Below are 13,096 nucleotides of genomic sequence, written 5' to 3'. Positions count from 1 at the left end.
GGTGTCTTATGATATTTGAGAGGTAAAAGTAAAACTGTAAAAGTTGATGGATAAAAAAATTAAAAAGATAAAAAAAGTTTTGGAAAAAATTATCTTATTAACTCTTACCTGTCACATTATGTGATAATAATTTCATTAAGTGATAATTTTATGGTGCAATAACTATTACACCAGATCTTAATTCCAAAATCTATTTGTGCATTTATGCTAATTTGATGTCTTCCACTCTTTTACCGTTTGCCCTTAAATCTCTTTTATTATCTATTGTTATTATATTTACATTCCTCCTTATTACATCCTGAATTTTAAGAGAAGAATTTAAGGAATAACACCTAAAATAGTGTAACTAAGTTTTATCGTTTCTTAAAAGATGCCGAATTATCCCATTTGTATACCTAACGTATTATTATTATTATAAATATAATAGGCAAAGTAACTTTTTAGATGGTAAAGTAACAATGGGTACATGTAAATGTTAAACCTTAAAGCTTTTAGATAAACCTGGAAATTTAATTTAGGAAGCCGGGGGCATTTAAAATTAAATCGAAGTCACCATTCACCAAACATTCAAGGAGTACAACAAAAGTTTTTCACAAAAAAGAAAAAAAAAAAGGAAAAAAGAAAAAAGAAAAAAGAAAAAAGAAGAAGAGCAGTACAAAAACATTTGACATTCCCTTCCCCCCTCATTCACTTTCTCTCTCTAGTCCAAGTTGTCAAAACTCTCCTCCAACCTGTTCCACCTGTCTCGCTTTGGCAGAATAGCAGCATCTATCAGCAACAACAACAACAGAGCTTCTTCACACACACACACCACTGTGATCGCCAATGCAGGTCGGTTATGCTCGTAATTTCAAAAAATTTTTTAAAAGAAAAATATATATTTACTTTAATTCTCTTGTTATAAAAAAATCAGACGAGAACGGTTCAAGTGAAGCATCTTTCAGATCTAGCTGGTGAGAGAGAGATTCACGAGTTCTTTTCATTTTCCGGAGAAATCGAACACATTGAGATCCAACGGTATTTCGTTTTTTTCTTTATTTTTAGAACAAGAAGGAACAGGAACAACTAAACTATTCCAAATTTAGAAAAAAAGAAAAAGAAAAAGAAAAAGAAAGAAATGTGTGCAATATAACTAATTTGGTTGCTTTTTTTTTTTTTTTGGGTGCAGTGAGTCCTCCGGGAAGCAATCAAAGACAGCATTTGTGACATTCAAAGACCCTAAAGCCCTTGAAATCGCATTATTGTTATCGGTATGCACTGTCTAATTACACAGCTCATTGCTTTTATTGTATTCTTTTTTTTTCTTAATGTTCCTCAATGTCTTACTTGTTTTGTTTTGAAAAATTTAGTTCTAATTGAATTTATAGTTTAGATTGCTAAGACTTTGGATTTGTTACGATCAATGCTTTTTTTTTTTTTTTTTTACTTTCAGATTTTGTGTATATACTTTAAGACAAATTTTGCAAACCAAATGATACCTATAATTAGTTTAAATGGAATCATTAAATGTGCACGATTTTTTTTTTTTGAATAAATTAGTTTTGTGTCATTATTGGATGTTATGTACCGTGTATAGTTAAAAATTACATATAATGATTATGGGTTCCATCCAAAATTTGTAATGTATTTCTGTCTGGTTACATATTCATATCTTTGTTTGGGGTTGGTATTAAAATTAATATAGGCCTAAGTTTTGTTTGGGGTAATATTGTTACAATGTGTGGACAGTTTCTCTAATACACTTCATGCTTTTCATTATTTTAAGTTTTTAACCGTTAGTAGCGAGTGTCAGTGTGTCACTACCCGATGGGTTTGGTACAGAATTTGCACAACTTATAATTTTTTGTTTTGTTTTTTCCTGTTACAATGAGCTTGTGAAAAGTATTATTCGTGCAATGAAATGAGCATGAAGGGTATATGCCATGCTTGGTTGTCGTATTCCTCCTAAGATTCATAGTTAGAACTCAGCACTTGCTATCTTTTGTTGGATGGTATTAAGAAGCTTTAACAGAGATAGTATCTGCTCCAGGAATGCTGTTTTCTTTTCTAAGAAACACTGCCCTCAGATACTATTCTTGGATTTTGGACCTTTAAAGGTAATTATCCACCCCCGAGTTGTTTTCCCCTAGGGTTATGCCACCTCCTATTTTACTCTCTCTTTAAGTATTTGTTAGGAGCAAAATTTGATTTTTGGAAGGCAGGACCTGTATTATCTGTTCCCAGATGCATGTCTTTCCTGAGAAACACTTGGTAGTATATATTCTTCTCAATAAGCTCATATATTTTCAGGATAATTCATATTTTCACAAACCAGTTGTATTTACTATTTAGGAGAAACATTTTAATTGTTGAAATGATTTTGCTTCTAGATTAGGGTATTTAGCCAAGCTGCTAACCAAGTTATTTGTCATAAATTTCCTTTAATTGTTGATGGCAAGTCTTTTAAAAGCGAGGTAGATTTGATGGACATAAGCTATGATTCTGGGAGAAGCTCGTATTTCATTATGCCAGATTACATGCAGAGAATTGAAATAAGCTTTTGGTGTAGGACGTGTTTCTTGGTAACAAGAATAAGAAACAGAACAGAAAATCCCTATGCTTCAACACCTAAAGGGTGCTTGTCATCGCCACCAAGCATAACTCAAATAAAAAAAAAAAAATCTTTATTCCAAAATACACTGCCTCCATAATGTCTGCCTTCTACATAGGCCCCAGATTACAATCAACAATGAATGCAACGTAACCTCCTCAATTATAATAAAAATTGATCTTCAAATGGAAGTCATCTAGTAAAAGAAAAAAGAAACAATCTGAAAATGAAATATGTAAATAAAGGGTAATACACCCCCCCATATGGAAAAATCCCTGCCAATGCCGCACCGGCTTTGAATTTTCCATTGATCCTCCTCATTGTGATCTTAGTTCTCTGTTTGTTGTTGTCATTTGTCTGTGTTCCTGCATCATCCTCTAATTTCGTAGTTTGTTGTGTGTGTATGTGAACCAAAGCTAAGATATTTGGTCCTGAGAAACTTAGCTTTTTGTCAAATAAGCAGTAGTTAAAATTTGATTTTAAAGAAAGATTGTTGTTATTTATTATACATCACACTGTCCAATTGTGTGAATAGCATATCCTAAAATTTCTCTCTTTATGGATGTTTGATTCAAGGTAGTGAAATAGGCATTTTTGCTCTCTAGGAAATGAATTCCACCCTTTGTACTTCTTATTGCTATTTTCCTAAATTTTCATCTAGAGCATTATTTTCCCCCCTGTTGTGAGCGAAACGTGTGTTGGGTTTGTTAACTTAACCCTAACACATAAAATATTATTTATGTATAAAAAAATAAGTACAATGATATGACTAATTTGCCCCTAACTTAACCCATAACACTCATCCTCAAGCTGGAGAGTATATATCATGCAATCCTAGCTTGTTACATAATAAACCCAAACCCTTACATAAAAGCTTTGGTAAACATATTAGCAATTTGGACTTTCGTAGAAACATATAGGGTAGCAATTACACTATCTTCTACTTTCTCCCGATTAATGTGACAATCTACTTCTATATGCATGATTTGCTCATGGAACACAGGATTGAAGGCAATGCGAATTGCTGCTTGATTATCACAATGCATAGTCATAGGCACCTTCACAACAAATTTTAATTTCTCAAGTAAATGCTTAATCCACATAAGCTCACATGATGTGTGTGCCATGGTTCTATTCTTAGCCTTTGCACTAGATCTGGCAATAACAGTCCGTTTCTTTTTTTTTCCAAGTAAATTAAGTTTCCTCCCAAAAAGGTGCAATACCCAGTAATGGATTTTTTATATGACAGTAATCCTGCCCAATTAGCATCAGTATAGGCTTTTACTCGTAGGTGACCATTAGCTTTATAAAAAAGACCAAAGCCTAGATGTGCTTTAAGATGCCTCACAATTCAAATAACTGCCTCCCAATGTGGAAGACGAGGATTTTTCATATACTGGCTCAAAACACTGACTACAAATGATATTTCTGGGCGAGTAATTGTGAGATAATTTAGTTTACCAACCAGACGACGATAGCTCTCAGGATTAGATAATAGTTCCTCCCTGATATTACTTCTTTGCCCCTAACTTATATCCATAACACCCCCCCTATTCTTATCTCATTCTGAAAATTAAATTAAATTAAGTGATTTAAAATTATCGCATCAAATGTTAAGTTCTATTGCTATTCGTCATAATTTCAAATTTGGAGCTATTGTTACTCTTTGTTTTGCAATCCAATTCCTAGATAAGTATTGCTTTAAGGCTTTATTATTTGTTTAGGACAACCCGTATGCACAAATTTGGCATATATTTGGCTGAGTGAAAATTGTGTATTTTGTGTTTTAGGGAGCAACAATAGTGGACCAGATTGTGAGTATAACTCAAGCTGACAACTATGTAGCAAAACGTGAGGCACAGGTAAATTCATTGACAGGTTTTTTCAATTACTTTTCTGTCCTAATTTTTATATTCATTTAGCGCAACTCGTGCAGGAAGTAAGGCTGGTGGACAATGCCTTGTGTGCTCCTCCTGCTGAAAACACTTCAACTGTTGAGGTAGGGAATAATGTCGCAATAGATCTCACTTGCAGTAGTAATAGTGCTAATCAATCTCCAATGTCAAGAGTTCACCTACAAATTTTCCTCCACTGCAATGTTAAGAGTTCACTCACAGTTTTTAATCCGCTGTAGATGTGCTGCACATGCACCTATTTCAAGGGGGTGCAACACTTCTCAGTTGGATAGTGTCAATCAACAGAATGCTGAGGCTAACTTGGCCACCTTGGCTTTTACTAAGTCCATTGCTTGGAGGAAAGATCCCCTTAAACTATTTATTTTTTATTTTAATTGCAAATTCAAGACCATGCGGCCCAAAATTAATACCAGATCCCCTCTATCTCTTACTATTTCTTTTCATTTCTATTTATTTTTTTATTAACCCAAATTTCAAATTTGAGTGATGCCAATTTTTTATTTATTTATTTATTTTTATCTGATGTGACCATATTTGTGCCTTACTAACTCTTCCTTTTAATACTCTCTCTCTCTCTCTCTCTTTTTCTTTTTTGAAGAATTTCTAACTCTTTTTGTTAGAAATATATAATAAATATAATTTATTAGCATGGATATTGATGGACCCTGTGCACTGTGTCAGGGTTTTGGAAGTATTAGATATGACTGCCATAGTGGCTCCTGTAATGATTTAGGATTGGATGCTTTTGAAACCTTAAACTATTCTCTAGACATTTACTTCTAATAATAATAATAATAAAGAAACCATTCTCTAGTCATTTGCTACCTATAATTATTCTCTTGGGATTGAAGGGCTTAGGGTGATCTTTGTCTGTTAGCAGGACAAATCTAACCTGCCAAACAATGGAAGAATGTATGTGAATAGAGCACAGGATGTAGTTGCAAGTATGCTAGCAAAAGGATCAGCTATTGGACAAGATGCCATGAACAAGGCTAAAGCATTTGATGAGAAGCATCGGTTGAGAGCTAGTGCATCAGAGAAGGTCGTTTCCTTTGACAGGAGAGTTAGGCTTACAGAGAAATTAACAGTTGGGATCTCTGTGGTCAATGAAAAAGTCAAGTCCGTCGATCAAAAGCTTCATGTGTCAGATAAAACAATGGCTGCAATATTTGCAGCAGAGAGGAGATTGAATGACACGGGATCAGCTGTTAAAACAAGCAGGTATAAATATGATTCTTCAAATAAATATCATTTATGTCGTGTGTTGCAATTTTCTGCAATTCTAGCAATTTAAGCTATTAGCATGAGAGGGGGCAAACATATTATCGCACTTGCTATGGCTGCCATGTACATAATTCCCATTAAGAATGCTAGTGAAAGAACAAGTCAAATAGTCCATACATGTCAGTCAATTATGTTAGTGTAACTCATGGCATAGATCCAGCATTCCCTGGATATTTATTGCTTGGAAGAAAGATGCTGTAATATTCTTTAAAGAAGTTTCCTTCTAAAATCCTAAAGCATCTTCTTTGATCGCATGAGTTTACAAATGTCTTCCTTTTTCTTCAAAAGAGAGTCTTTTCCCTGAAGTTGCGTAGCAAACAATGCTTTTTATTTGTTTGAGCTCATTAAGTTGCATTCTCTAATTCATTCAAGTTCTGGCTTCCAAGTATCATGGACTATTTACTAGAACAGAAATGATAGGTCATGAATATATATATTAACTTTGTGCAGTTTCTTCTCTTTCAGTGATTTGGACTAGCTGTATAAGTAGTTAGTTTTGTTCCAGTATTGATTTTTGTGGTTGGGTCCTCACTTGAAAAAAAAAAAAGGAAAAAAAAGAAAAAAGAAAGAAAGTAGATATTTATAGTTGGGTTTGAAACATCAGAGCAAAGCAAAGTTCTATTTCTCTGTCTTTCTGACTTGCTAGTTGCCCCTATGGAACCAAAGGTCAAAAAGATTGAGAAAATTAGTCATTCACAACCACTAATAAAGAATTCCTCAAAAAATTAAGGATTAGTAATCCTTCTTAGAAATGGAATGGATTCAACCTTCTACCTTTATGAGGAAGGTAATAAGAAAAGAAAGAGGACTATTTATTCTTTCTTTTATAACTTAGGAACCATGTAAAGTCTCATGCATGCTTTTGAATGAGAGAAAAAAAAGTATTTATGATAGTATGAAAAAGTCTCATGCACGACTTTTTGAGTATTTCCATTTTCTTGCAAACTCATTTCTATTAAATTATATAATAGAATGAAAATAGCTTTAGTCATGAACTATTTTTTGGTGCTGGATAGGTATGTTACCGCTGGAGCAGCCTGGTTCAATGGTGCTTTTAGTAAGGTGGCAAAGGCAGGGCATGTTGCAGGTACAAAAACGAGAGAAAAGTTCCATTTGGCGGTGTCAAACTTGACCACAAAGGTAGATTCTTATGCCTTTCTATATTTGCTTAATTATGATAATTGATTAATGGAATAGTAAGTGAAAATGAAATTATGTTACAGGCATGGATTCAACCTTACCTCATAGGGCCCTGAAATCATGGTGTCCTATATGTTTGACTTAAAAGATATCACCATCACCTTTTTGTATCCAGTGTTTAAGAAATTTCAGAAAAATGGTGCCTATAAATTTAAGTGTTAATCAACTGCAATCTTTGGAAACTTTTTGTTTATTATGTTAGGCATATTATGTATCTTTTAAACAAGACATATGTTCCTATGTCCTATAAAATAGTATATAGTCCTAGTGCTTGTTTTCTCCTCTCCTTTTAGGGGCGGGGGGAGAGGGTGGAAAGGAATGTAATGGAAATAATCTTTTTAGTATATTCCTTCCATTCCCTTGTTTGGGAGGTTAAAAGTAGGAGGGAAATAGAAAAATTGTTTCTTTCTTTGGAAGTTTAAGTAGGAGTGAATAGAATAATAAGGCAGAAAATTCTCACTCCTCCTTTTCCCTCCAAATCCCAAATTTTCATTCCCCAAAATTGGGAGGAATTGAATGGAGTTTAGTAAAGACTCTGATCGAAACGTCCATAATGGCTGTTTATAGTTACAAATTTCCTATCCTACCCAATTATTATTGTTTGCCTCAATTTTCCTAGTCATACTTCATTATTTTTTGTATTCCTCAGTTTTTGTAACTGAGTCTTGTTGGCTAGCACTAAATGAGCGCTATACTTTTAATATTAATATAACAAATAACTTCTTGCTATCAAACAATTATTTTCCGTTCCTTCTCATGGTATTCCTAAACATGAGTACTAACTTCTTATTCTTTTTCAATTTCTTTCTTTTAAAACATCCAAAGAAGATAGTTTAGTTCCATTCCATTTCATTCTTTTTTTATTTACTTATTCTATTCCTTTATGATCTCCTAAATGAATCGTAAAAGTCCAAACATTTAGACTTTGTAACCTGCTAGTTCATCTAGACCCTTCCTTCCCTTAAATGCAGGAACCTCCAATTGCAGCTTAAACCAGAGACTTGGTGTTGAAGACAGTAGTTGGATTTTGATAATGAATGCATTGCCATGTTGCTCTATCACCAATTAAAGGTATTGGGATAGTGTTTTGGGTGGGGTCAGAGAATGTGTGATCTGTGAGTGTAGTTATGTATTTCAATATTTTTGTATTTGTTATATTCTTTTACGATGACAACATCATTCTTGCCGGGAATGATTATTCTCTTTAATTCGATTTCATCAAGGAGCTTTAACTATCGTTGTAAATTTTGCAATTGTTACATTACTTAAAAGTTAAAAAGAATTAAAAGTGTGGCAGAATGTTTCTTTCTTTCTTTTCTTCTTCTTCTTCTTCTTCTTCTTTTAACCTTTAGAGTTTCGAACGATCTAGTATTGAAGCTTAAATCTTTAGGACAAGATACAGGTGAAACTTATAAATCCAGAAGGAGTAGGATTGGCACTTTTAATCATCAAACCCTTTCGCTTCTGATTTCCTGTTCTTCTTTTTCTTTACATTGAAAGTTTTTGTAAGGGAAGTGGAACATGAAACAGGATTGAGCCCTAGGGAAATTACCTTAATATGAAACATGGGAAACAAGCTATCTCTGATAGTTGGAAATGTCAATGGAAGCAAAGGGGCTATGAGAAACGAATTGAAGGTGAGAGTAATTGGGTTGGTTTGACCCAACCCATGGACCATTCACATGGGTGTTTCACATAGATGAAAGTTTGAGATTGAATTTAAATTGGAGATTATCTAATAAGGATAATTCTTTATAAAAAAGACCACTTGCATATTTATATATAAATCTCCCTATAGTTGTTAGGATGTAATTGATTGGGAATTAGAGGCATAATTGATTGGGAATTAGAGATAGAACAATATACATAGGAATTTTTATTGTTTATTTTTTTGTGTGGGTACAGTGCTCCTCTCTTTAAAGATCATCAACGTACCTTAGGATTTGGAGTTTGGAAATTTCGTAGAGACTTGTAGCCTCTGCCTCTCCATAGATACAAAGGCATTCCATACCTTAAAGTTGCGCAGAGAGAGTTTGTTAAGCTAGCAAGATATCCTGTTTGTGGGCAATTGGACCAGTTTGACCCCACCCAAGACCCAAGAATCATCCGCATGGTTATTAGATCTCAACTAGAGATTATCTTGATATGGGTTACCAGTGTCCACTCCTTATTGAGTAAGACTCCTCCAATCTATTTATATATCTTCTTGTAGAAGTCAATACATAATTGAGCGAGAAATAACGTTAGATAAAAACATACGTAGGATTCTATCTGTATAGTGCTCATATATAAAAATCGCATTTAGGCTTCTACTGTTAAAGTTGGCTATTTTTTATCACCGTCCCATTTAGCCGGTTCTTCGTCAAGTTTCTTCCAAACAATTTCAATAGACAACCATACTTTTTCCATCCAAAGGATTTTTAAAAAGTTTTTATGCAAACTTTCCAATAAACATAGTTATTACTTATTACCATCAAAATAAGGTGAAGTCACAAGTGATTGTCCATGATTCATGACAAATAAGGGTCAAGGATCACACAACAAAAATTAAAAACCTAATTAGAGTATCTGCTTTGATACCACTTGTTTGGTTATAATTTGACTCCAATTAATCAACCAATTACCCAAGTTGATTAATTAATCTACCAATTAATTAACCAATTACCCAAGTTGATTAATTAGTTTAATTGCATGCAAGATTTAATTAAAGGCACACCCAAATTGCCTATCTAGAGTTAAAGGTAGTAGGAAAATAATTTGACATGGCGATACGGTTACAATGTGGAAATCTTTCACAGGAAAAACTCCATGGTGATTATTTAGGTCATCACTCCTAAAGAATCAACTAACAGGAGCCATATTTAGTACGATGAATCTTATCCTATTTTGAAATACTTACCTACAATAGAACTTACTAATCTATGAGGAAGCTCAACTCCAATTCAATTGGACATTTTATAGCAAATTTCTCATTTGCACAAATTTTCTATTTGTGACTAATTCCATAACAATCAGTGATTGTTGTTGCTTGGGTGCTAAGTTCTTCACAACAACATAACCCTAGGCGCATAAACGTCACAACAGCTTCATAGGATGCGTGTCTCTCTCTTTGTGTATGATGATGGTCTAAAAATATAGATTTTATATATTTGGAAACTTGGTGCACAAATCCCAAGACATGCCAAGTCATTATGAGCTGGAACCGAATTTACTGTTCAGAATTCCCGTAGGTTGATAGATAGATAGGTGTTGAGCCTGGTATGAAGCTTCATTAAGTCTTGATAAATCGACAGGTATCGAAATCATGTTTCAAAAAATTTTCTTGAGTAGTATCTTGTGTCTTTAAAGTTTACCACTTGTGGAAAAAAATTAAACATGTAGATGGGCAAAAGTTTGGCCCACACTGAGCCCAAGCTGAGCATTGTTAAGCTTAGGATTCGGCCCAATCTCGGCAAACACCAAGTTGCAAAACAGAACTACGTGTCCTCAGCCAAAGTATCTGAACAAATTTCACTATCCTAGAGGAGGGAAGGTAGTGCCTTGGGAGAATTCGCCCGCCGAACAAAAGATTCAATGTCAGGCACAAGTTACTAGAAAATCATTTCAATAGCAGGGTTGTGGGTCCTAATCCTATTGTATGATAAGACACACTAGAACAGTGACCAAGGGTCAGGAAGCTACCCAAATTCCATGAATGGAGGGACCCACGTACATGTAGGATATTCCCTTATCATGACAGATCAACAAAGCAAGGGTATAAAAGCAAAGGGAGGGGGAAAGAAAAAAGGGGGGTTTTGAACATTTTGGGGGAGAGAAAAACACAAAAGCAAGAGAAAGAACTGAAAGCTCAATATTACAAACTACTAGAGTTTGTTTAGACCCCCAATGTTAATTACAGTATGATTAATGTTAAGCTTAACACACTTGTGGGTAGTTTGTATAAGCTGTTATCAAAAGTGTTGGCGCATAGGCTTCGTTGTGTTTTGGATAAAGTCATTTCTAATTCTTAGAATTCTTTTGTTGGAGGGAGATAGATTCTTGATTCCATTCTCATTGTAATAGAATGTGTGGATAATAGAATGAAGAGTCGAATTCCCGGTGTGATTGTCAAGTTGGATATTGAGAAGGCTTATGATCATGTGAATTGAGATGCTTTGTTTGATCTCATGGAGAGGATGGACTTTGGGGAGAAGTGGGGGGAGGTGGATGAAGTTTTGTATATCTACAATTAGTTTCTCAATTCTTGTTAATGGCTCTCCAGTGGGTTTCTTTGGTAGTACTCAGGGCCTTTGCCAAGGGTACTCTTTGTCTCCTTTTCTTTTCTTGTTGGTGATGGAAGTTTTGAGTAGGCTATTAAAAAGAATGGAAGAGGGAGGCTTTCGTAGGGGTTTTCAAGCGAATTGCCATTCACAAAGAGGTTTGCATATTTCTTATCTTCTTTTTGTTGATGACACTATCCTTTTTTGTGATGCATCTAGGGAACAACTTTTATATACTCGGATGGTGATGATTTTCTTTGAGGCTATCATAGGGTTGAAAGTTAATATTGGTAAGAGTGAAATTGTTCCCGTGGGGATGGTAGGGAATTTGAATGCTCTGGCTAGTGTTTTAGGTTGCAATGTTGGTAGGCTGCCCATGACTTACTTGGGTATGCCTCTTGGGTCTCATTTTAAGGATCCATCAATTTGGAATCCTATTATAGAAAAAATGGAGAAGAAGTTATCTGGTTGGAAACGTCTTTATTTGTCTAAAGGGGGTAGATTATCTTTATTGAAAAGTACCCTTTCAAGCCTTCCCACCTATTTCTTATCCTTGTTTACTATCCCTTAAGCTGTGGCAGATAGATTAGAACGGATCCAAAGAAATTTCTTATGGAGACATTCTGAGGAAGCTTTTAAATATCCACTTATTGCTTGGAGTAATGTGTGTTGGCCAGGGAGGCAGTAGGTTTGGGGATATAGAGGATTGGCTTGTTTAATCAAGTCTTTCTTGAAAAATGGTTATGGCAGTTTGGATGTGAAACCAATTGTTTATGGCTTCAGGTTATAGCTGCCAAGTATGGTGAGACAAGTAGAGGCTGGTGCACTAGAGTTGGTGGAGGTTCGCAAGGGTGTGGAATGTGGAAGAATATTAGAAAAGACATAAATATTTTCTTTGGTCATTTGTTGTTGTATGTGGTGGGAGAGGGTCTTCGTATTTGATTCTGGTATGTCCTTTGGTGTGAACGCATTCCCTTAGAAGATCTTTACCCTGATCTTTTCTCTCGTGCTTTAAGTAAAGACGCCTGGATTTTTGAGTTGATTATTATTACATCAGACGGTGGTAGTAGGAGTTGGAATATTCAATTCCACTAGGCTCTTGATGATTGGGAGGTGGAGAGAGTGGATGCTTTTTACAAGCATATTTATTCCAAAATGCCAAGGGTTGTGGGGGTTGATAGTTTGTTTTGGAAATTAGCCTCGAATGGTGTCTTTGATGTGGGCTCATTTTATAATTCCTTATCTGCTATTCCTATCATTTCTTTCTCTTGGAAGTGTATTTGGAGTTCTAAGGTACCTAGAAGAGTTTCTTTCTTTTTATGGACAATAGCTTGAACTAGTATTATTACTATTGGTAACCTTGTAAAAAGGAACCTGCCCTTGGTTAATTGGTGTTGTTTGTGCCGTTGTGATGAAGAAACAGTGGATCATTTTTTACTTCATTGTAAGTTCGCAAATGCCTTATGGAGTGAAGTTTTTTTGATGTTTGGTATACAGTGGGTGATGCTAAGAACGGTTGTTTCTCTTCTTTGTGCATGGGAGAATTATTTGAGGATACACTATTCTTCGATTTGGAATATGATTCCAGCTTGTTTGATGTGGCTAATTTGGAGGGAACTAAATACCCACACTTTTGAGGATGTTGAGAAATCTGTTGGTCTTTTGAAATCTTTGCTAGTTGGGACATTGTTTGGGTGGTCTCGTATTTGGGGTTTTACACAATGTATTTCCGTATTTGATTTCTTGCAATTTGTTTTTGTTTCTTTGTGACTTTGTTTTTCTTGTATTTGTTTCAAGTACAGTCTGTTCATCATCGTGAACATGATGTACTTTTTTATTAATGAAAT

General features: G+C 34.7%; 1 protein-coding gene across 2 annotated transcripts; it reads left to right on the top strand.

Moving 5' to 3' along the window:
• The first annotated feature begins 685 nt into the window (after positions 1 to 685).
• Positions 686 to 8,299, top strand: LOC142609615 (binding partner of ACD11 1). 2 transcript variants are annotated; one of them, XM_075781244.1, is made up of 8 exons: positions 686 to 831; positions 914 to 1,017; positions 1,169 to 1,250; positions 4,381 to 4,452; positions 4,527 to 4,589; positions 5,387 to 5,727; positions 6,807 to 6,930; positions 7,962 to 8,299. In XM_075781244.1, exons 1-8 carry the CDS (start codon positions 826 to 828, stop codon positions 7,980 to 7,982), a joined length of 813 nt encoding a protein of 270 aa, XP_075637359.1. In that variant the 5' UTR covers positions 686 to 825; the 3' UTR covers positions 7,983 to 8,299. The 2 variants fall into 2 exon arrangements, with proteins under 2 accessions (XP_075637359.1, XP_075637358.1); XM_075781243.1 differs by having other exon boundaries at positions 5,384 to 5,727.
• The last annotated feature ends 4,797 nt before the right edge of the window (positions 8,300 to 13,096 follow it).

The sequence above is a fragment of the Castanea sativa genome, chromosome 9 (genome assembly GCF_040712315.1).
Source record: "Castanea sativa cultivar Marrone di Chiusa Pesio chromosome 9, ASM4071231v1".
Lineage (NCBI taxonomy): Eukaryota > Viridiplantae > Streptophyta > Magnoliopsida > Fagales > Fagaceae > Castanea > Castanea sativa.
Note: the sequence above shows the minus strand (reverse complement) of the source record. Positions and strands in the feature narration are given on the sequence as shown.

Coding starts and splice junctions, on each gene's coding strand:
- LOC142609615 (XM_075781243.1), top strand. Junction 4,453..4,526: donor TAGCAAAACGTGAGGCACAG/GTAAATTCATTG, acceptor CAACTCGTGCAG/GAAGTAAGGCTGGTGGACAA. Junction 6,931..7,961: donor TGTCAAACTTGACCACAAAG/GTAGATTCTTAT, acceptor CCTTAAATGCAG/GAACCTCCAATTGCAGCTTA.